The sequence below is a fragment of the Octopus bimaculoides genome, chromosome 3, assembly GCF_001194135.2.
Source record: "Octopus bimaculoides isolate UCB-OBI-ISO-001 chromosome 3, ASM119413v2, whole genome shotgun sequence".
Classification (NCBI taxonomy): domain Eukaryota; kingdom Metazoa; phylum Mollusca; class Cephalopoda; order Octopoda; family Octopodidae; genus Octopus; species Octopus bimaculoides.
Window position 1 is genome coordinate 60,285,623 of NC_068983.1, and position 24,763 is coordinate 60,310,385.

General features: G+C 39.4%; 1 protein-coding gene across 1 annotated transcript in view; it reads left to right on the top strand.

Moving 5' to 3' along the window:
• The window catches only part of LOC106869623 (NPC intracellular cholesterol transporter 1), a 69,779-nt gene that overhangs the window by 20,411 nt on the left and 24,605 nt on the right, over positions 1–24,763 (top strand). The window contains exons 3-12 of the mRNA XM_014915431.2: positions 5,264–6,263; positions 9,064–9,196; positions 10,222–10,448; positions 12,152–12,249; positions 16,189–16,349; positions 17,448–17,576; positions 18,320–18,502; positions 19,954–20,068; positions 21,953–22,080; positions 23,712–23,846. Of these exons, the coding sequence (XP_014770917.1) occupies positions 5,264–6,263; positions 9,064–9,196; positions 10,222–10,448; positions 12,152–12,249; positions 16,189–16,349; positions 17,448–17,576; positions 18,320–18,502; positions 19,954–20,068; positions 21,953–22,080; positions 23,712–23,846 (2,309 nt within the window). The remainder of the gene's footprint in view (positions 1–5,263; positions 6,264–9,063; positions 9,197–10,221; positions 10,449–12,151; positions 12,250–16,188; positions 16,350–17,447; positions 17,577–18,319; positions 18,503–19,953; positions 20,069–21,952; positions 22,081–23,711; positions 23,847–24,763) is intronic.

Genomic DNA, 24,763 nt, shown 5'->3' on the forward strand with positions numbered 1-24,763 from the left:
ATATATATATATATATATATATATATATATATATATATATACATACGTTTATACTTTTTCGTTGGTTATGCTTTTCTGTGTTATTGTTAAATTTAAGTAAAAATATAATCTTATATATATATATAAATGTTTTCCTAAATAAAATTACACTTCTTGTTTGGAGCTCCAATGAAGCTCTTGAGTGATACACAATCATTCAACTATGAGAGTGCATTGCATCTTATGGCAGAAACTAATGAACTTCGTTACATAATTTCGTAATCCTTTGTCATTCTATTTCTTATTACTGCTCTGTCCTTGACGGACACTTTGTTCTAAAGCCCACGTATGTTCATTTCTAATCTCAGGTTATTAGTATCGCTGTGCCTAAGTGAAACAATATAAATTTTTAAGGTGGTTATTTGCAATTTACGACCAAAGGGCACAAATACAATTGTCACTAAAGTACAATTATCATTAAAGTAACGGGGGATTCAAGTTAGCACTAGCATTAGAAAAAATAAAAGTCATGACAATTCTTAGCCACAGGCAAGCACTTATCGCATGACTGACAAGGGAGATATGCTCCCTACAGCAAGTGAGATACTTGGATCATCGATGAATTTGCATTTAATCAATCCTCATCAGTGACCTTTACTCAGATGCTGAGGACTAAACTTAACCTTCCTTGTCAGTTTATAGAAAATACTATAGGAAGCGGTGACTGATTCCGTAAAATGGTAAAGTGAAAAATGTAAATTATTAAGGTGTCTTTGTATCTGCATTTGTCCCAACTACCTCTGCTTGACAACCAGTGTTTGTTTGTTTCATCCCTGTAACTTAGTAATTCAGCAAAAAGAGACTGATAGAACAAGCACCAGACTTTAAAAAAAGTACATAGTGATGGGGTTGATTTGTTCAACTAAAACCCTTTTAGGTGACACCCCAGTATGGTTGCAGTCCATTGACTGCAGCCAATAAAAGGAGATAAAACATAAAAGATGTACAAGCCAATGTCTTTCCTTTTTATAAAGTTGGTGATGTAGGATTCTTTCTTCAAGCGAATTGGTTGCTAATTCTGTTTACTTAGAGCTACAGGTGTACAAAATGTGATTATATTAGGTGCATGTAGGGACTGCTATGCATTATTCCAAACAATAAGCTACTTCATGCTGGAGCACACAGTACCCTTGTCTATTAGTTAGAAGTATTTCTTGAACACTGCACCTGTGGATCATGGCTAGTTATTCGATCACTTATCTGTGTACTGTTATAGGTCTGATTGATCACAGTTGACCCAGGGTTAAACAACTTTGAACTGGAGGGAGTAAGACTAAATCACTTACCATTTCTGATATTCCATGGCTCTTTTAAGACTCAATCTTTTACTTGTTTAAGTCCTTGGACTGCAGCCAGGCCAGGGCACCATCTTGAAGGTTTTAGTTGAATAGATCTATCCCAATGCTCATTTGTGATGGTGCATTGGAAAACCTGTCGGATGTTGCTAAATAAACAACTGAGATGTTTTTTTTTTTTTTACATATTTGCTGTGGCAAATGACTCCAGTTTCAATTCCATGACTCCTATTCATTTTATGAGTCAGAAAAGGCTGAAGTTGTGAAAAGTTTTTAGTTCTCAAATGCAGCTCAACTTCAAACACTGTTTTCTCAAAAAGACCAATTTTCTGGGTCACATTTGCTTATCCAAGAAAAAATGGCATATCTCTGTCAAATATTAAGATATTTGAAAAATTTTAAGTGTTCTGAAATCTTTGAGTTATGCTCTTTCAGAATAGAACAAAAATCACCATTTCAAATTTTTAACAATATTAATGGTTTTCCCCTGCACCATCACATTTTTTGAATGTCTGGCACTTATTCTTCCAGTCTTTTTTTATGAACCACTGAGGTATGTGGACATAAGCACCAACACCAGTTGTGAAGTGGGGGTGGGATGAAAGAGACACAATGAGACACTCATAAATGCACATCTCTCTCTCTATCTATCTCACTCTATCCCCCCCTCTCCCTGGCGTTAGGAAGGGCATCCAGCTGTAGAAACATTGCCAGATCAGATTGGAGCCTGGAGCAGCTGCTAGCTCTCCAGACCTCAGTCAAACCATCCAACCCATGTCAGCATGGAAAACAGATGTTAAACAATGATGATGATGATATACACACACACACCCATATATATGTATATGTATTATGTATCATCACCAACATTTAACATCCGTTTTCCATGCTGGCATCACAAAACAGGATGAAAACAAACTCAATGCTGGTTGTATTCCTCTGTTTCAGGATATCATTATATCGGTTCTCTCCTGTCTCTGACCATCTCTCACGTCTACAATCTACACTCTCTCTCCATCCACTTATCCACACTTCCTGTTCCCCAGCCCCCTCTCACTTTCACTATTTTTATCTCATCCTGGCACCACCCTACTCGCTCCCATTCTCTCCTCTATAATGTAAGTAGCCATGTATCTCCCATACAACAAGAAACTTGTTCCATTCTGGCCCCTTATCTCGCATTCTAACCCCTCATTCCCTTGCATAAAGCCTCTCTACTGTAACCCCACTCAGTTGAAGAGGATCTTAATCTTGTAGGCTGCATGGTAACCTCATAAACGCTGGTGCCACAAAAGAAACACCCAGTGCACAGTGTAAGTTGTTTGGCATTTGGAAGGGCCTCCAGCCATTGGCCCAGTTTCTACAGCTGGATATTCCTTGAACTGTCAGAGATTCTCAGATAGCTGGTCAAAGAATTATGGGTTCATCTCTATTACAAACAAAATACAATACTCTGCTACCCTTGGTGTCCCTACCCAGAGAACAAATAATCACTGACAGTCTTCTAGCACAGTAGTTCTCAACTGGTGTCCAAATGACCTTTGAGGGTCCATATATGATTTTGTTGTAAAACTTTATCTGCAATAAACTCTTTTACTCTTTTACTTGTTTCAGTCATTTGACTGGCCATGCTGGGGCACCGCCTTTAGTCGAACAAATCAACCCCAGGACTTATTCTTTTGTAAGCCTAGTACTTATTCTATCGGTCTCTTTTTGCCGAACCACTAAGTTACGGGGACGTAAACACACCTGCATCGGTTGTCAAGCGATGTTAGGGGGGACAAACACAGACACACAAACACATATATATAAATATACATATATACGACGGGCTTCTTTCAGTTTCCGTCTACCAAATCCACTCACAAGGCTTTGGTCGGCCCGAGGCTATAGTACAAAACACTTGCCCAAGGTGCCACGCAGTGGGACTGAACCTGGAACCATGTGGTTGGTAAGCAAGCTTCTTACCACACAGCCACTGCTGCGCCTATTTATACTTCTACAATACACAAAATATGGTCAATTTTTATCCTTTCACCCGCACAATTTTCACTAAGAAAATTTTTTTAAAACTCAGAATTTTTGTGTGGAATCAAGTACCCTGACCTCCTAATATGCTGCAAACTCCTTATTTTTGTTCAGAGTGGTTGGCATTAGGAAGGGCATCCAACTGTAGAAACCTTGCCAAATCAGATCAAGACCTGCCCCCCCCCCAACAATTTACCAGTTTTCAGTCAAACCTTCCAACCCATGCCAGAATGGAAAGTAGCCGTTAAATGATGATGCTTATAGGGGCTCACCCGAGTAAACTAGGAATCAAAGGGGTCTGTATCTGAAAAATGGTTGTAATAATAGCATGAGAAAGCAAAATGCTTTCAATTCTGTCAGTATACAAGCTGCCCTCAAAAGAACCTTCTGTGGTTAAAGTCGCCTGCAATGTAATTCAAGTTGGCCAGGCCTGGTCTAGACTAATTGATCTGTAATGATCCACTTCATGCTAAAAGAACCTCAATTAAGCATCTTTTCTACTCTAGGTACAAGGCCTGAAATTTTGGGGGAGGGGTCCAGTCAATTAGATCGACGCCAGTATGCAACTGGTACTTAATTTATCAACCCTGCAAAGATGAAAAGTTAAGTCGACCTTGGCAGAATTTGAACTCAGAACGTAAAGACAGACGAAATACCGCTAAGCATTTCACCTGGCGTGCTAATGATTCTGCCAGCTCGCCGCCTCAATTAAGCATCTGCTGGTTTTGGTAGTGACTTACAGATTGTGTAAGAATGTCATTTTGTGATTGTGTAACTCAGCTAGCTTTTCTAAGGCCACTGTATGAGATTGCTAAAATTTGAGTTGACCCCTCCTAGAGTTCTGTAGTTTCTTTGTTTTCTTTAGCTTATCACTTATAAACTAGCTGACCCCATGATGTCTAATTGTAGTATTTTGTATATAAATAAGGTACATAATAATCACACATACAAACATTCGCATACTTCCCTTGTACATGTACATCATCATCATCATCATCATCGTTTAACGTCCGCTTCCGTACACACATATACTCACACAGAGTTGAAACACTGTTTGATTTTTTTCTTTTCAACATTGAATGTTCACCATCCCACTTCCATTGCACACGCACACACACATTCACATAACTCCCTTTTATATATACACACACATATATACTTCCCCATGGCCAGACATGTCTTTCACAGGAGACTGGAAACGAACATCATCACTTGTGTGACAGTCATGTTCTTTTACAACCATCACATGATGACATGACAAGGGTACACACACACACACGCACGCACGCACGCACGCACGCACGCACGCACGCACGCACGCACGCACGCACGCACGCACGCACGCACGCACGCGCGCGCGCATATACAAACACAACAGGCTTCTATCAGCCATGTAGTTTCAAGTTCAGTCACACTGTACAGCACCTTGGGCAAGTACCTTGTCGACCAAAGCCTTGTCAATGGATTGAGTAGAGAGAAACTGAAAGCCAAGTGTGTGTGTGTGTGTTTATCCTTGTCTAGACATTATGTGATAGTTGTACATGCACATCACTATCATACAGGCAGTGTTGTTTACTTCCAGTCTTCTGTGAAAGTCATGTCTGGTCATAAGGAAAATATTACGCTACTTGGAGACAGGTGAGGGTTGGCAACAGAAAAAGCATCCAGCTGTAGAAAATCTCCCTTATCAAATTCTGTCTGACCCTTGCATGCATGGAAAAGTGGATTTTTATTGATGTTGATTTATAAGTCTACTTTGTTTATATTGCTTATTTTATACAGTAGATACTCAAAATAATTAACGTCTGTTTAGAACATTTTCAATTTAGAAATTTTGACACTTTTTTTTTTCCATGCTACATGTTAATTCATTTCAAACTCCTACTGATTTCTTCTTTCAGGTCCCAACACGACGACATGCTGTAATAACGAAACTATTCATAATTTTGCCAAAAGTTTGAGTCAGGCTCAAGAGTTGTTGACTCGCTGCCCGTCATGTTTTTACAACTTCCGCAACCTTTATTGTGCTTTCACTTGTGACAGTCAACAGAGCAAATATGTCTATGTTTCTGAGACAAAGAATATTTCTGGCAAACTTGCTGTAGGAGGCATTGACTACGCTGTTGATCCCGTGTTTGCCAATGGCCTCTTTGACTCCTGCAAAAATGTTCTAATGCCTAGTGCCAATATGAAAGCCATTACATTGATGTGTGGTAGTTATGGCAAGCATTGTACTGCTAAAAAGTGGTTGCAATATATGGGTGATGTTGGAAACATGCACACTCCCATTGCTATTCACTTCAATGTCACAAGCTCTCCCTGGAATGTTGCTCCTCAGAAATCATTAGTTCCCATGAATTACTCAATAATTCCTTGTAATTTATCTGTAACCAATGACACAAAACCTTGCAGTTGTCAAGACTGCAGCGGTTCATGCCCTAAATTTCCACCAGCACCTAAACCTCCAGAGCCATGGGAGATTCTCTACATTAATGCTTATGATTTTATATGGGGCTCCATATTTCTGGGGTTTTTTCTTGCATTTATGTCCTATGTTATTTGGGAAAACATTGTGTGGCAAAACAGTTTGGGCTTAGCTGATGGAAGAGAGCCTAGTCAATTGTCTGATTATCCAGTTTTAGGGGAAACTGTTTTTGCATCTCGCAATAAAATATCTTCTATAGGTGATAGCTTCATGAACTTCTTAGATGAAAAGTTTTATAAGTGGGGCTATTTATGTGCTAAATACCCACTGAGAGTTCTTATAGTTAGTGCAGTTATTTCTATTGCCCTTTCTTGTGGGGTTATAAAATTCCAAGTTATTACTAACCCTGTATTACTGTGGTCAGGCGCTAATAGTGAAGCTCGTCTTCAGAAGAACTACTTTGATGCAAACTTCAGGTAAGTTACCTTCCTTCCATATGTAATCATATCAGCATGTTGGCTTCTAAACCTCATTTTACATCTTATCCCAGGGTCCCAATATGATATCTTCATTAATTTTGACATGAGTGGTGTAATATTTTTACACTATGCCATATGTGAAGCGAGGATCACATAGGTAGTGTTAGATACCCACGTCCCACTAGATGGTCATGTGGCACCTGAGGTCATATCACATTCTAGAAAATGTGAACTACACAAGTGCAGAGCCATCTCTTTGACTTCTTCGGTCCCAACAGATGACCAGTGCCTAGCCTTTCAAGCACAATTTGGACTGATTGGTCACAGCCAGGACACATCGTGCCACTCTCTTCTTCTCCCATGTAATATCCTTGGTCATTGTCAACAACAATGGACAAACTAAAAGAAACAAATAATGTTGTGGCTACAAATGTCTTCACATCGTGTGTTGATTGTAGATAAGCATCACTGTCATACAAGCAGTGTTGTTTGTTACCAGTTTAGTTTGAAAAACGTGTAGCCATGGGAAAATATTATCTTGTTTGCAAACAGATGAAGGATGGTAATAGGAAAGGTGTCCGGTCATAGAAAATCTGGCTCAATGAATTCTGTCTGACTCATGCAAGCATGGAAAATGAAAACTAAATGATGGTGACGATGATCAACAGCAATATAAACATGGGGAAAATTTGATCTGGGAGTGAATAGTAGTTTGAATTATATCTCAACACAACCTCCTGTCCCCACACATTTGATATGATGCTGTATTCTGATATCTGAGTTGTATGATTTTTAGCAGACCATTTTCAAATAGAGCCAAGCTGCCACCTTTACACTTCTGTCCTATCACTTATACTGCACTTCAGTGCTGTGTGCGTTCATGATCAAAGAACTTACATTTCATTGGTTCGTTAAGTACACTAACTCTGTATACATTAGGTTAGTCCACATAACTCTGTAAGGAGCATAGGGTTGGTTTCCTCAGTCTCTCTGGCATATCTATTCCTTCCTAGATGGGACACTGGTCTGTTGCAACGATTACTCTCTTTTACCAGCTGAGTGGACTGAGGCAATGTGAAATGAAGTGTTTTGCTTAAGAACACGATACCTTGCTTGATTCAGGAACCAAAACCACAATCTTACAATCAAGAGTCTAACATCCTAGCCTCTAAGATATGCACCTCTACAATATGTATGTATTAGTGCTGATAAATGACACCAATCAAAATAGATCAGTTGGGAGAGTGTTAGACTGAAGATCTAAAGGTCTCTGGTTCAATCTTGGGTTTTGGCATCTGGTGGCTGGTCTGCTTTCTTTATTTTACGTTCAAGTTTTCATGCTGACATCACATAAAAGCTCCCATGCTGGTCCCACATAAAAATCCCTCAGTGCACTTTTGTAAAATGGTTAGCATTAGAAAGAGCATCAAGTTGTAGAAACCATACCAAAACCGATGACCGAAGTCTGCTGCAGCTCTCCAGATTGTCAGCTGCTGGCAAACCATCCAGTCCATCCCAGGATGGAAAACAGTCATTAAATGATGATGATGATGATGATGAAGAAATGACTTTATTGTTACTTTGCAATTTTTTTTAGTTAGATGCCTCCTATAGGCTTCTTCTAGAATATTACATTTGGAAGTGACTCTAGATGCTCAATTGTCTGCCAGTCTGTCTTTGATGGTCAGGCTATGGCTGTGTGGTTAAGAAGCTCACTTTGTAACCTCATGGTTTTGGACTCTGTGCAGCACCTTGGATAAGTGTCTTCTGCCGTAGCCCTAGGCCAACCAATGCCTTGAGTGAGACCATGCTGAAGCCCATCATGTATGTATGTACGTGTCGTTATGTGTGTTTGTCACTCCATGCACATAGTATCTGGCAACTGGTGTTGGTTTGATTACATCCTAGTAACTTAGAAGTTTGGCAAAAGAAAGTGATAGAATAAGTGTCATACTTAATGGTGCCCCAGCATGGCCAGAGTCCATTGACTGAAACAAGTAAAAGAAGATATGGCATACTCTCATAAACGAAATGATGCAATACAAAAAGTGATGATTGGTGCCTGACCAGCCTCTATCAATTTGTGCCAATCGCTGTTGGAACTTCAGGTATTCTCAGAACTCACACTGGCAATTTCATCTGCAAAATCAGGATAACTGTGGCCTGTCTGAGAAATGATCCCCACCTTGTGAGGTGGCTGTTACAGCAAGTGTCACTGGCCATTCTCCATGACAGTACTGTTGCAGTCATGTCTGCAAGGTGCAGCAGAACATGGCACTTGTTCTAGGGTATGTTCCCCCCACCCATCTTCTGCTGTTTGATCCCCACCCTCTTTTGTATTTTTCCTTTGTTTCCTTGTACTTAAATTGTGATTCAATCTTTATGTCAATAAAAGACAAAACACCATAGAACCGAGTAATTTATAACAGCTTGGAAACTTTGAAAAGCATAAAACTGATCTCAGAGTTATGAAAGAGTTTTATATTTGGTTGTCCGGAAAGTTCGTGCTGATTTATAGAAGCTTACCTTTTGACTCATTTGCCATGAAACCACCTCAATTCTGGGACGAGGATATTTTCAAGTTAAAGGAAAGATGGAGACGCATTGTGCAACACAATGATTCATATTTGGTTGATTAAAAATGTAATGGCAAGTATTTATTGACCTTTTTCTTTCCTTTAAAAATCGGCACAAACTTTCCGGAAAACCCAATAGTTATCCATTTATGATTTAGAATTGTATGACAGCACCACCTTACTGAATATCATTCTTATGTTTTTTTTCTTTTCTTTTGAAGTCCTTTTTATCGCAGTGAAATGATAATTATAACAAGAAATGGGAACCACTCTCGTATCCAGCATCTTATGCCACCACCATCACCAACATTTGTCTATTACAATCCCATTTTTGACAAAGACTTCATGCATGAGGTTAGATTTCGTTTTTCTATTTGTTATTAAATTATTAAAATAATTGGCAGGAAACCTGCTTATTTTCATGACAAATTCTTTTCATACTAGAGATAGCAGAGACATGGCTGTGTGTTTAAGAAGTTTGCTTCTTAGATGGTATCCAGGTTCAGTCTCACTGTGTGATACCTTGGCAAGTGTTTTATGCTGTACACTCATACTGATCATAGCCTTGTGAGTGGATATGACAGACAGAAACTCACAAAAACCCATCATATATTTCTCTGTGTTTGTGTGTGTGTGTTTATGTCTCCTTTTCTTGACATAGAGTAAAGTATGAGAGAAAAGGGTCAGAGCAGAGGAGTGACATGACTGCATTTTAGAAGAGAGGGTAAAAGTTCTGGCACTTGAAAGTGATAAAAAACTGAGGATAAAGTATCAGAGTACATCTAAGGTATGAGCTGGGTAGGTATCAGAGTTATACAAGGTGGGACAGAGGTGCCAGGAGTGAGTCGGATGAGTAGGAAATGTCTGATAATGCAGAGCAGCAGAATAGAAACTATGGTACAGTGAAAAGCATTGGTGCTGGTGCCAAGCACAAAGTACCTGTGCTGGTGCCAGGTGAAAATTATTGATGCTGGTGTCACATGTAAAAGTACCGGTGCTAGTGTCAGTGTCAGGTAATAGCACCTGTGCTGGTGCCACATATGAAAGCGCTCTGCAAAGTGGTTGGCATTAGGAAGGGCATCTAACTGTAGAAACCATGCCAAAGCAGACAACTGGAGCTTGGTGTGGCTCCTGGCCTTGCCAGCACCTGTCCAACTGTCCAATCCATGCCAGCATGGAAAACAGATATTGAATGATGATGAGGAGGAGGAGGATGATGACCAGTGGGGTGAAAGAAAGATGGTCTGTTGTTGCTTAGGTTGCAGGAGTGGGTGGAGAAAAATGAGGCAAGTGCAGTGTATGACAATGGTGAGACGTATGCTGGCCAGGAGGACAATATTTAAACATTTCATCTCACGAAGGTATTTCTTGTTTTTCAGGTTCTTGACTTGCAAAATGCTATTTCTGAGCTGACTACAGAATTCAACAATGAAACAATTGGACTAAAAGACATCTGTTTCTCCCCTTTGGCACCTGCCAATAACAACTGTACAATCCAGAGTATATTCCAGTACTTTCAGAACGACCATGCCAACCTTGATAAAGTCAACAAAACCGTCCTACAAACATTTGCTGATTATCTTGACCACATAGAAACCTGTGCTATGTATGTTCACATTAAGAATTTATCTTACCAGATTTTTTTTGCTAAGCTACTTCACTGAATTTCTTTTTATTATTATCATTAAGATGGTGAGCTGGCAGACTCGTTAGCATACTGGGCAAAATGCTTAACAGCATTTCTTCTGTCTTTACATTCTGAGTTCAAATTCTGTCAAGGTCAACTTTGCCTTTCATCCTTTCAGTCGGAGTTAATAAAATAAGTACCAGTTGAGCACTGGGGTCAATGTAATTGACTTGACCTCACCTTTGAGCCTATAATAGAAAGGATTATCATTATTGAATGAGAGAGCTTGGCGTTAGGAAGGGCATCCAGCTGTAGAAACTCTGCCAAATCAGATTGGAGCCTAGTGTTGCCATCCGGTTTCACCAGTCCTCAGTCAAATCGTCCAACCCATGCTAGCATGGAAAGCGGATGTTAAACGATGATGATGATGATGAGAGCAGTGCATATCAACAAAGTGACACTGGAGTACGAATATATGAAACCCTATATACCCATCATGACTACCCATCTGATAAGAGTATACCAGGCAACCATATGTACACAACATGGTGACCTTGTATCAAGGTAAACAAGACATGACATTGCAGGTGGGGCCCTGAGGTCAAGTTGCCAATTCTGCTCAAAAGGTCCCTGAATAAGGTTCGTTTAAGGATGCTAAACGAAACAATCAGGTTTCCAGTGGTGAATTATTCATACCCCAAAGAATTCCTCTCAACACATGGCTATGATGCTCCCCAACTACTTCTGCTCATGATCAGAGATGCGCATATCATCAGCCACCAAGAGACATGCTCAACTGGTTACGGTCAAACAACTGACAAGCAAATCTGTGGTACTGAGCAGAATATTTGCTGGAGCTCATTATCATTATTATTATTATTATTATAGCAGCAAGCTGGAAAAAACATTAGCAAACTGGACAAAGTGCGAGTGGCTTTTTGCCTGTCTTTACATTCTGAATCCAAATTCCACTGAGGTCAACTTTGTCCTTCGTCTTTTCGAGGTTGAGAAGACAAGTACCGGTTGCATTCTGGGTTCCATGTGATTGCCAAACTTTGAAACCGTTGCTATTACTTCATTCTTGTTTCAGTTCATATTGGCATTGTTTTGAGGCACTAACAGATTTAGTTTGTCAGATTTGTTCAAACAGTTCTTCTGTATCCTCAGTTCTTTTAACCGTGAGACAATATAAGAATTCGTTATAGGCATAGGTATGGCTGTGTGGTAAGAAATTTGCTTCCCTATTGCATAGTTCTAGGTTCAGTCCCATTGCATGAGACCTTGGACAAGCTTCTTCTTCTAAAGCCCCAGGCCAATCAAAGCTTGTGAGTGGATTTGGTAGATGGAAACTGAAAGAATCTCATCGTGTGTGTGAGTTTGAAAGAGAGAGAGAGTGCATTTGTTATCCCACCTTAGTTCATCCCATGCCTGACAACTGCTGTTGGTTTGTTTACATTACAATAACCTAGCAGTTCAGCAAAAGACACTGATAGAATATGTTCCAGGCTTAAAAATAAGCACAGGTTGATTTGTTTGACTAAACCCATTAAGACAGTGCTCCAGCTTGGCCACAGTCCAATGTCTGAAACAAGCAAAACACACGCACAAACACACCATAACTTTGTCTTTCCTTTTCCCTCTTCAAGCTGCTCATTATCTCTGTATTTTCTCAACTTTTACAGGAATCCTACTTTGATGAATGACACCAGTATTAGTTTACCTTGTACAGGTAACTTTGGAGGACCAGTTGAAATCAGTATGGCACTTGGAGGACTAACAAGTATGTATACTTTGCTCTTTTATACTTCATTATACCACACAGGTATGAGCTGGTGGTGAACTAAGGGTAGCTGCCTCCTGGCAGTGTCGGTTTATTTGCAGTGATTATGATTAATTATTCTCTAAAACACATTTCTTTGCTTAACCTCAATCCACTGAAGTTAACATAGGCACGGGTGTGGCTGTGTGGTAAGAAGATTGCCCCCGCCCAACTACTTGGGTCTTGGCTCAGTACCACTACATGGCACCTTGGGCAAGTGTTTTCTATTGCAGCCTCAGGCCAACCAAAGCCTTCCCATTGTGTGTGTTTGTGTGTTTGTCCCCATCACTGCTTGACAGCTTGTGTTGGTGTGTTTACATCCCTGTAACTCAGTGGTTTGGCAAAAGAGACCGGTGAAGTAAGTCCTGGGATCAATTCATTTAACTAAAAATTCAAGGAAGTGCCCCAGCATGGCCGCAGTCTAATGACTGAAACAAGTAAAATATAAATCAACATGAAATTTTAGTGAGAGGTTTTAATTGAGATCACTTTAAAACAGGAAGCTACTATCATAGAATGAGGGACACGTCCACACATAAGGAGATGCACATCCATACATACAAACACGGTACATAGTTGCAAAATACACACACACACACACATACATAAAAACACAAACATAGACATGCAAACACATGAATATGCAGAATTCATATGCACATATACATGCATACATGTATAGGCACACACACACACACATGCACACAAACAAACAAAAAGGAATGCAGTGTGAATAACGGTCAGTCAACAACTATTGAAAAGGTGACAAGATGCAACGAAAATTTTAGGAAAATAAAAAAGAAATAAGTGGAAATTTTACCAGTGAGTGTGTTAAATTATAAGACACTAAAAAAGAATGACTGTCCCCAGACACAACAGAATATGCTTCAACACACGAACTCTCATAAAAAATCTTGCAAACGAAATATCAGAAGAGTTCATCCTAATTATTTAATTATTTTGCAATATTTAAATTTATTTACATTCTCTGAAGAGGATGGGTGCAATATCTAACCTTTTTTGTGCCTAATTGGGTTAGTTACCATATATTTCTTGAAATATACTGCTTTCGTTTCAGTTAATTTTGAAAATAACGAAGAATTTGCCTTCATTAAACTGGTGTTTGGATCATAAATTAGCATTAAATTTTGATGAAAGGTTTTAATTTAAACCCTTTTAAAACAGGAAATTTGTATCATAGAACTAGGGTCTTCAGTGGGTTAGTATCAAAGAGTAAGATTTATTTCTCCTCATCCCCACCACTGCTTATTATAAAGTTCCCGCCTAAAAGTTAACTTTTTTTTTACTTGTTTCAGTCATTTGACTGCAGCCATGCTGGAGCACCATCTTAAAGGTTATTTAGTCAAAGAAATCGACCCCAGGACTTATTCTTTGTAAGCCTAGTACTTATTCTATTGGTTCCTTTTGTCAAACTGCTAAGTTACGAGGACGTAAACACACCAGCATCAGTTGTCAAGCGGCGGGGGGGGGGGATAAACACACACACACACACACATATATACGACAGGCTTCTTTCAGTTTCTGTCTCCCATATCCACTCACAAGGCTTTGGTCGACCTGAGGCTATAGTAGAAGACACTTGCCCGAGGTGCCACGCAGTGGGACTGAACCCAGAACCATGTAGTTGGGAAGCAAGCTTCTTACCACACAGCTATTATTCTTGGCCTAATCTTTCATTAATTGTTGAGTCTTCCATTATATGATTTACTATATGTTTCAGTAGTAGACAGGCTCAGATTCGTACAGAAACAGAAGTTATGGCTCGTTGTTTATTTCTAGAGGATTAACTATTGAAATTAAAACTAAACACAGTTATAGATTCACCTCCTTATCAGATGTTTCCTACCTAACCTCTAACACCATTATACAATTTGACATTCATCCTAAGTACCAGTTGCGTACTGTGTCGATCTAATCGACTGGCTCTCTCTCCATAAATTTCGGGCCTTGTGCCTAGAGTAGAAACGAATATTTTAACTTTCAATACATGCCGTTTCAGTTGTTATTGTTGATAAATAGTCATATACCAGGAGTCGGGGGAGGCGTCGGCTCTGGTGGAATGTTGTTATTGTAAGGGAGATAATCACTTCTCGATCATCATGACGGCGTTAGAAGTTTGAATTTTAAATTGAAGAGCATTGAAGAAGATGCACCTGTTTATCCGGGAGTTTTCAGTGAATAGACACAGGTGTGGCTGTGTGGTAAGAATGCTTCCCAGCTATGTGGTTCTGAGTTCAGTCCCACTGCATAGCACCTTGGGCAAGAACCTTGACTATAGCCTCAAGCCAACCCAAAACCTAGAGTGGATGTGGGACACTGAAACTGAAAGAAGCTCAAATTGTGTGTATGTGTGCGCGCGTGTGTATTTGTGTGTTTTTGTCCCATGCCACTGCTTGAGTACCAGTGTTGGTATGTTTATGTCCCCATGACTTAGTGGTTCAGCAAAAGACACCAATAGAACAAGTACCAAGCTTAAAGAAAAAAAAAAGTACTGGGGTGAATTCGTTCATCTGAAATTCATGTTGCAGCATGGATACAGCCAAAGAACTGAAACAATCTCAAAAAATAAGACGTGTGTGTGTGTGTTTGCAGGACCAGCTCAAGGTACCGGTAACACGGGCAGTTGCCCAGCGTAACGTGCTAGGAGGCTCCAAGGAGGGTGTGATAAAAACAAGGAAATTTCCATGACTGTCAGCTTGTACATGCTGATATTTGAAAGCTTGGTAATTACTCTATCAGCAGGGCCAGCTCAAGGTACTGGCAACTTGGGCAGTTGCCCAAGGTACCATGTTCTAGGGAATACCAAGGAGAGCGTGACAAAGACAAGGAAATTTCCACAACCGTCAGCTTGTACATGCTAAGGTTCAGCTTGCCTGGGGCGCCAGAAACCCTAGGGCCAGTCCTGTATGTGTGCATGTTTGTTGTAAGCAAGTGTCGTCATAGCACAAGTGGCGTCCTTCATTGCCAATCTTGCATGACATTTCTGACCATGGAAAAATAATATCTTGCTTGGAAACAGGTGGGGTTTGGCAACAGGAAGGGCATCTGGCTGTTAAAAATCTGCCTCAATAGTTTCCATTCAACCCAAGCGAGCATGGAAAGATGAATGTTAAAGCAACAATAGTAAATTGTATCAGCTAAATTTCATTTCCTACAAGAGTGTTTGTTGGCTGGTCTGAGGTGGTGACTGGTTGAGTTGATGAATGGAAAAGTGTTTCTTGGGCTGCATCAACTAGCAACACTTGCAAACATTTAACAGAAGATCTTATTCTTACTCATAGAGTTAACCTGTGTTGGTCTTTGATAAATAACAACAGCAATAATTACATACTGAAAGAGAGATACTCCTTTGAGTTTACAATAAGTTTACTGATACAGCGATCTGTAGATGGCCCGCCATAACAGGAAACTATTGTGCTATGTTTGTGGCAACAGAGATTCCTGTCATCTATCTGCCATCTGTCTTAACCATTTTCCTGAGTTGTCTGGCTGTGGCAAGAATGGAGACACATTACACAGCTGCCTCAACATTCTGCCTGGTGAGAGGTGTGAATGAATCTGAACACTCTGCACAGAGTTAAGACACCAAAAGTGGTTTTGTATGGGATGCAAGCAGAAAATTCTAGAAGATTGAATCATGTAATGGCTTGGTGCTGATTGGTTGCTTCATCGACCAATCATGTGAAGTTATCATGGTTCAGTCACTATGTCTGACCAGTTACCAATTATGCTAAAACTCTTAGAAAAGATTTCAACTTCCTTTTTCTTCTTTCCTCTGGTTATTGCACTTATAGTTTGTCTGCTTTCATGTCTTTCTGTTAAAGATTTGTTCTCTTCATAATCATTTAACACTTTACTTTTCTGTTTTTTTATCTGCAGATAATAATGTAAAGAATGCCACTGCTTTTATCATCACTTTTATTGTCAACAACTATCTTAATGATAGTAAAATTGCCAAAGCAGCTGCATGGGAGAAAAAATTTATTCAATTTCTGAAAAATTATTCCAATCCAAATATGACAATCTCTTTCTCTGCAGAGGTAATTAATATCTTCAAAGTTTTAACCATGTTAATTAAAATTATTGTGATAGATTTAAAAATGACCCAGATTTGACTTGAATATATGGGCTTACCAAATCCCAAGATTGTCTAAAACAAATGTATGTAGCTACATTATAGAAATACTGCTATGTGGTTAAGAAATTTGCTTCTCAGGTTCAATCCTGTTACATGGTACTTTGGGCAAGTGTCTTCCACAATAGCCGTAGGTCAATGAAAACCTTATGTGTGTATGTTTGTGTACGTGTGGGTGTGTTTCTTCGTGTCTTCTTACCTTGACATTGTATGATAGCTGTAAATGATGAATGTTGATGTCACAGTATTCTGTGAAAACATGTCTGGCCATAAGGAAATATTACCTTGCTTGGAAACAGGTGAGGATTGGTGACAGAAAGGGCATCCAGCCATAGAATATCTACCTCAACAGATTCCATCTGACCCATGCAAGCATAGAAAAGTGGACATTAAAATGGTGATGATGTTCAGTTATAAAAATCTGTTGTTAGTTTTGGTATACTCATTAGTAATTGGTTATTAAAGATTCTAATTAAGGTAGATTCTGAGGCAGTGTTTATATTTCTGACGTTGTGGACACCACTGGATTGAATGATACTGCCCAGCCCATGTGTCGAAACCATAGTGATGTCTATCTTTGGCGGCTGATGATGGGAATGCACATATGTTATTCTTGTTTATGAATTTCTTATATCTTAGTCTCATTATTCTGGGTTCATGAGATCACGATGTGGTTTCAATTCATGGGCTGGGCAGTGTGTTGTGTTCTTGAGCAAAACGATTTATTTCATGCTGCACCTGTCTATTCCACTGTAAATGAGTTCACCCTGCAATGGGCTAGCATCCTATCCAGGGGGACATGTTGTGATCTCAGTCATTTATATGCCATGGTATCTGGATAACTGACCCTATAAGTCCCAGAACTCAAGACTAATGCCTAAGGGATGAAAGTTTTTTTAACAAGGAAGCTCTTATTCACAAAATCTTATCAAATATGTCTTTAAAAATGTCTTCTAATTAAAAAACTAATTTCTGGAGTTTTTTTTTTCTCTTTTTTTCTCAGCGTTCCATTCAGGACGAACTAGAGCGCGAAAGTGAATCTGATATCAGCACCATTTTGATCAGTTATGTAATCATGTTTATCTACATCTCCTTGGCTCTTGGACAGTTCCGCAGTATCAGAACAACCTTTGTGAGTTGTATTTCATTTATATAATTAGTTTTTGGTACCAATGACTAATTTACTTACATAGTAAATGCAAGCATAGCAGTGTGCTTGAGAAGCTTGCTTCTTAACCAAATGGTTTTGAGTTCAATCCCTCTGTGTGGCCCCTTGGATGAGTGTCTTCTATTATAGTCTTGGGCCTACCAAAACCTTGTGAGTGGACTTGGTAGATGGAAACTGAAAGAAGCCTGTTGTGTGTGTGTATGCATGTGTGAGTTCGTGTTTGTGTCTCCTTGTTTTGACATCACATGTCTCTTGTAAATGAATGCCATTCATTTTCAATATTCTGTGAAAACGTGTCTGACCATGGGGAAATATCTTACTTCTTGGAAGCAAGCAAGGGTTGACAACGGGAAAGGCATCCAACCCAGCCATAGAAAATCAGCCTCAGTAAACTCCATCTGACTCCTGCAAGTATGGAAAAGAGGATGTTAATATGATGACAACGATGATGATCATAATAAAAACCATCTGTGCCAGTACCATTGGAAAAAGCACTCAGTTCACTCTGTAAAGTAGTTGGTCCTAAGGAGGGCATCTCACCATAGGAACTGTGCCAAAGCAGACAACCGGGACTTGGTACGGGTCTCCAGCTTGCCAGCTCCAGTCAAACTGTCCAACTCATGCCAGCATGGAAAAACAGATGTTGAATGATGATGATGATACTAGTTTGTTTTCTTTTATACTAAGTTTGGTTTCTATGTTTTCAGATTGATTCCAAAATTACCCTTGGTTTTGGTGGAGTTATCATTGTATTTCTGTCTGTGATGATGTCTCTTGGCATCTTCAGCTACATTGGTCAGCCAGCCACCCTTATTATTATTGAGGTCGTACCATTTTTAGTACTGGCTGTTGGAGTTGACAACATCTTTATTCTTGTACAAGCATTACAGGTAAGTGACCGTTCTTGTCACTCTACAAACTCGTGAGATTTAAATTCATGTCTCTTTCAGATATTTGCACCAACACCTGCATTCCTTCATGTTGAAATTATTCCTGTTACAGATTTAACTGTTTTCATTCCAACCCCCTTTTTTAAAAGAGCCCTTGGTTTTATGCTACAAACTTGTGTTAAAGTGATCTAAATTAAAACCTTCCATCAAAATTTCATATAAATCGTGATGGCACCTGTGCCCAGGGTTGCCTTCCTGGCACTTGTGCCGGTGGCCCATGTAAAGACAATCGAGCGAGATCGTTGCCAGTGCTGCCAGACTGGCTCCTGTGTAGGTAGCATGTAAAATACACCATTTTGAGGGTGGCCGTTGCCAGTACCGCCTGACTGGCCTTCGTGCCAGTGGCACGTAAAAGCACCCACTACTCTCTCTGAGTGGTTGGCATTAGGAAGGGCATCCAGCTGTAGAAACTCTGCCAAATCAGATTGGAGCCTGGTGTAGCCATCTGGTTCACCAGTCCTCAGTCAAATCGTCCAACCCATGCTAGCATGGAAAGCAGACGTTAAACGATGATGATGATGATGTTTGAAACACCAGCTTAACCCTTTAGCATTCAGATATTCTGTCAAATGTAATGCTTATTCATTTTAAATTAATCATGCATTATCTTGCAGTTTCAAGATTTTGATGATGTGATTGCTTATTTTTAGAATGACATTGTTGAGTAGATGTGAGGGGCCAGATTTGGCCAGTTTGAACATAGAGTAGGTGTAATATTTTGGCCAGTTATAGCCAGTTTAAATACCAAAGGGTTAATAGTGACAAAATTATTTTACTGATTTCTTTGTTATTTTCAAAATTGATTGAAACATAAGTAGTGTCTTTTTATAGAAACATGCCACTTTTAATGAAGTTGAACTTAATGACTCTTCTCTGTGATTTTATCTTCACTAATTTCATATCCACATTTCTAATTGTGGATGAAAATTCCATGCTAAATGAAAGATTTCCTTCTGCCTACAGTAGCAGGAGCTGGAGAAATTACATTGAATGGCTCTGCCTGAAAAGTCAGACTTTGCTCCTTGCCATGGCAAAATAACTTGTTCTACTTTGTGAAGTTTTGAGTGCAAACAGATAGCATAAGTCTGAGAATATTGGGCCTTACAGATCAAATGGCACAGAGTCTAGGTTCTGTATAGTAGACTGGCTCAGTCTTATCATGACTTTGACTCAGTCATGATCCCTGCTCAAGGACACAGTACACTGCTCAGTCTATGAAATGAAACCATGATTTTATGATTGTGAGTGGCACACTTTCACCATTTGACCACTTGCTTTCACATCCTGAATTTAAAAAGAGCAGACTTTAAAATAATGGTGAAAATATCATTGTGTAACTACAGCTGTCATAGGTCACTCAACTTAACTCGAAATTTGTTTTGTTATTTTAGCGTGATGTCGGTGACCCAGATGAAATTTTTGAGTCCAAAATTGGAAGAATTGTTGGTAAAATTGGTCCAAGCATGCTGCTTACTAGTCTTTCTGAATCAGTAGCTTTCTTATTAGGTAAGTGTAATTAAGACATATTAATTGCTGTATCTTGAAAGAGTCATATTAAGTGATTAGAAAAGATTGAGTTTTTGAGGGACTGAGTCTTAGTCTTTGAATCTTGAAATTGGTTAAGTGGATAGGTAAGCAAAGGGTTCAATATCCAGTTGTTTTTTTTTTTTAACCATTATTACCCATGCCAACAACATCTCTTTCATTGAACACGAAACTCAGCTTGCAAAGACTTATTGGGGCAAGCGAAAGCAAAATTGTGATGGCACCTGTGCCCAGCATCACCTTTCTGACACTTGTGCCCACGGCATGTGTAAGGACTTTCGAGCGAGATCGTTGCCAGTGCCCCTAGACTGGCTCTTGTGTGGGTGGCACAGAAAATACACCATTTTGAGCATGGCCGTTGCCAGTACCGCCTGACTGGCCTTCATAGGATTTTTGAGCGAGATCGTTGCCAGTGCCCCTGGACTGGCTCTTGTGCGGGTGGCACATAAAATACACCATTATGAGTGTGGCCGTTGCCAGTACCGCCTGACTGGCCTTCGTGCGGGTGACACGTAAATGCACTCACTACACTCTCTGAGTGGTTGGCGTTAGAAAGGGCATCCAACTGTAGAAACTCTGCCAAATCAGATTGGAGCCTAGTGTTGCTATCTGGTTTCACCAGTCCTCAGTCAAATCGTCCAACCCATGCTAGCATGGAAAGCGGACGTTAAACGACGATGATGATTACATTTCTTTTCTCCTCTGAACCTGCTAGTTGTACACAAGCCTTGCCCACCCCTTTTGAGGCACATACTTCTCTTTTTGTAATCTCTGTCCTATCTCATCCCAGATATTCCACACTCAACACTTTTCCTACAACTTCACTTTCCCTGAACTTAAACAGTCTCAACAATATCTCAACAATCTTGTCAGCCTTGCAAGAGTTTTGAGGGGAGGTGCATTGATTCCCTTGTAGTTGACTGGTGCTTTATGTTATTGACCCCAGAGAGATAAAGCAAAGTTGTTTTCGGCCATTTTTCAACTCAGGCTGTGAAGAACTATATGTAAATATCATAAGGCAGTTTGGGGACATGCTAATGATCCTGCCAATTCATTAATAACCGTTTCTACTATAGACACGGGGCCTGAAATTTTGAATAAGGACCCAAGTGCTTCACTGGTACTTAATTTATTGATCCCCAACAGGATGGAAGACAAAGACGACCTCGGTGGAGTTTAAACTCAGAACGTAAAGACAGGCAAAATGCCAACAAGCATTTTACCCGGCATGCTAATGATTCTGCCAGCTTTCCACCTTCTGCCAATCCATTCATAATAGTCATGTCTAATAATCATTTCAAGACCTGAAATTTGGAGGAATGGAATTAGTCTATACCAGTGGTTCCCAACCTTTTCGCTACCAAGGACCCCTTTTAATTAAATGAGTTTTCCCACAAACTTCTTTTAATATGTTTATCCTTTGTATATATGTATGTATATATAATATAATATAATATAATATAATATATATATATATAAAATTTTGAATTTAGTTTATGGACCCCCAGTACTACCTTTGTGGACCACATGTTGGGAACCACTGGTCTGATCTATACCATTGACACCCCACCACCACTACCACAACCTCTCTGGTACTTTGTTTTTAATTGACTCTTGAAGCATGAAAGACAAAATTGAACTCACAACATAAAGAGCCAGAACGAATATGACAAAATATTTAATCCATTAATCTAATAATTTTGATAATCCAGTAATCAAAAGTTACAGTAAATGAATAAAAATCTGTTGACATTTCAATGTTTAGTATTTAGAGTGTTGTATATATTTTCTAAAATGATAAATATCATGTAAATATTTAGTCACCCATATTTTCATTCTATTTAGGTGCTCTCACTACAATGCCTGCTGTCCGAATGTTTTCCCTCTATGCTGGAATGGCTGTCTTTTGTGATTTCGCTCTACAGATCACCTGCTTTATCAGTTTAATGGCATTAGATGCAAAACGACAAAAAGTAAGTTGTTTTGGAGATTAAAAATTACTTGTATTAATAGGAGGATCCACTGTAATATTGGAGGTTTGGTTTGAAGATGTCAATGGGAAATCTCTCCACTGAATTGTCCCCAGCACCATTAGATGCAGGCATGGCTGTGTAATTAGAAGTTTGCTTCAAGGTTTCAGGTTCAATCCCATGGATAGCACCTTGGGGAAGTGTCTTCTGCTATAGACTTGGGCCAAGCAAAGCCTTGTAAGTGAATTTGCTAGATTGAAACTGAAACAAATATGTTATTCATTTCCAATCTTCTGTGAAACCATGTCCAGCTATGGAGAAATACTACGTTTACCATGTACCTCCTCTACAGTAAAATAGCTATATCTATCCCTTAAATCTCTCAATTGGCACAAAGTTACACCCACTCAATACAACCTCCCCACTCCCAGTTAAGGGATTTTTATCTTGCAAGGTATTTGGTGACCCTTGTGGTGCTGGTGCCACATAAAAAGCACTGATGATGGTCCATGTAAAAAGCGCTGGTGATGGTGCTGTTTTAAAAGCACCCAGTCCACTCTGTAAAGTGGTTGGTAATAGGAACGGCATCCAGCTGTAGAAATGGAACTTGGTTTGGATCCTGGCTTTGCTAGGTCCTGTCAAGCTGACCAACTTGTGCCAGCATAGAAAATGGATGCTAAATGATGATGGTGACAACCTTGCATAGAATTAAGTGATGGTTGATGAGAGGAAAGACATCCGGTAGTAGAAAATCTGTCTCAGTGAATTCTGCCTGGCCCCATACAAACATGGAAAAGTGACTGTTAAAATGATGATTAAAGCAAAATTGCCCAGAATACCTTCACAAATTTATAACTACATGATATTAAATAATAAATTGTCATCGTTTAACATCCGCTTTCTATGTTGGCATGGGTTGGATAATCTGATTGAGAACTGGCAAGCCGGGGGGGTTGCACCAGGCTCCAAGCTGATTTGGCAAGGTTTCCTAAAGCCAACCACTCCAAGAGTGTAGTTGGTGCTTTTACGTGCCACCTGCATGGGAGCCAGTCAGGTGGCACTGGCACCAACCATACTTGAATGGTGCTTTGTACGTGCTACCAGCACCGGCGCCAGTCAGGTGGCACTAATGTAATATTGAATAAGATTTTAACATTGCTGAAGATATTCATTAAATGAAAATTTATTTCATCATCATTTAACTTCCACTTCCTATGCTGGGGTTGGACAGTTTGACAGGAACTGGCAAGTCAGAAAACTACACCAAGCTCTGCTGTTTGTTTTTGCATGGTTTCTATGACTGGATGCCCTTCCTAATGCCAACCACTTTACAGAGTGTACTGGGGGATTTTTACGTGTCACCAGCAGCAGTGAGGGCAAGACCCCTGAACTTGGAGGAGCAGTATTATTGAAGGAGAGAAAAAGGTGTATTACATTAGAAGCGAAACATGGTTACTTCAGATGGTGAGAGAGAGAAATGGTGATGACAAAAATGTGACAGGGAGGCAGGCAGTAGCCATGTACCCATGTTATATAGCAAAGTGGATTGGGGACTGGAGAGAGTGAGTAGGTGGGTGAGTTCACAAGATTGCAAAAGGAGAATGACATGAGCTTATCATTAATTTTCTTTTCAGGCTAACAGATTGGATGTGCTTTGTTGTATAAAGCTGAAAATGAAGAATGTTCTCGGCACTGAAGAATGCTTATACTCATTAATAAAGAATTACTATGCTAGATTTATAATGAAAAACTATGTTCGGCCAATCATTGTGAGTATTCTTTTTTTCAGTTACTGGTTGTCTTAAATGTCTATCAAGGTTTATATTGAGCTGTATTTTGTTCTTTTTTAAACTTGCGGGATATTAAAAGAAAGCCTAGTTGAAATAAGCATCAGAAATGGTTTGCCTTATGCAGAAACTGCAGGAGTTACTCAGAGGTTTTTCAAGCTCTTCTAAACCCATTGCAATGCTGGAACCACTTCGATATATCGTTAGCAGGTTTCTCAGGGTCACAAACGTTTAGCCTCTTAGCCTGTACACTTCACCTGAGTAGGGTAGTGAGGACTGAGCTAGTTTTTGTTTATGGAACAGTTCCACTTGTGGTCTCTTATCAACCAAAGCCATCTTGAACTAGTTTCAGCTGCTGTGCTGATTCCCCTGGTGACTTTCTTCAGTTGTCTGGGGTTCCAGATCTGTATGTGAAATATACGCAAATTCAATTTGAAGAAAACATTTTGGATAGATTCTAACAGTAAATAAGGCAAAGTATGGCTGCATTGTTAAAAAATTTCATTCTCAAACATGTGATCTTGGGTTCAGTCCCTCTGTGTAACGCTTGGGTAAGCATCTTCTTTATGCTAGCTCCAGACTGACCAAAGTTTGGTTAATGGAAACTTAAAGAAGTCTAGCATGTGTGTGTTTGTTTGTGTATGTGTGTGTGTTTTAATGCTTCTTTTGGGGTCTGCAATCGCCTATATAATTGTTTTATTATAATTGTTAAATTGTTACACTAGATAATTTTTTCATTAAATTATATTTATATATATCATCATCATCATCGTCTTATATATATATATGTATATATATATATATATATATATGGTTCAAAACTGTACAAAAAGCACAAGACAGACACTGGTGTGGGAACAATAAACAAGGAGTATATATATATATATATATATATATAT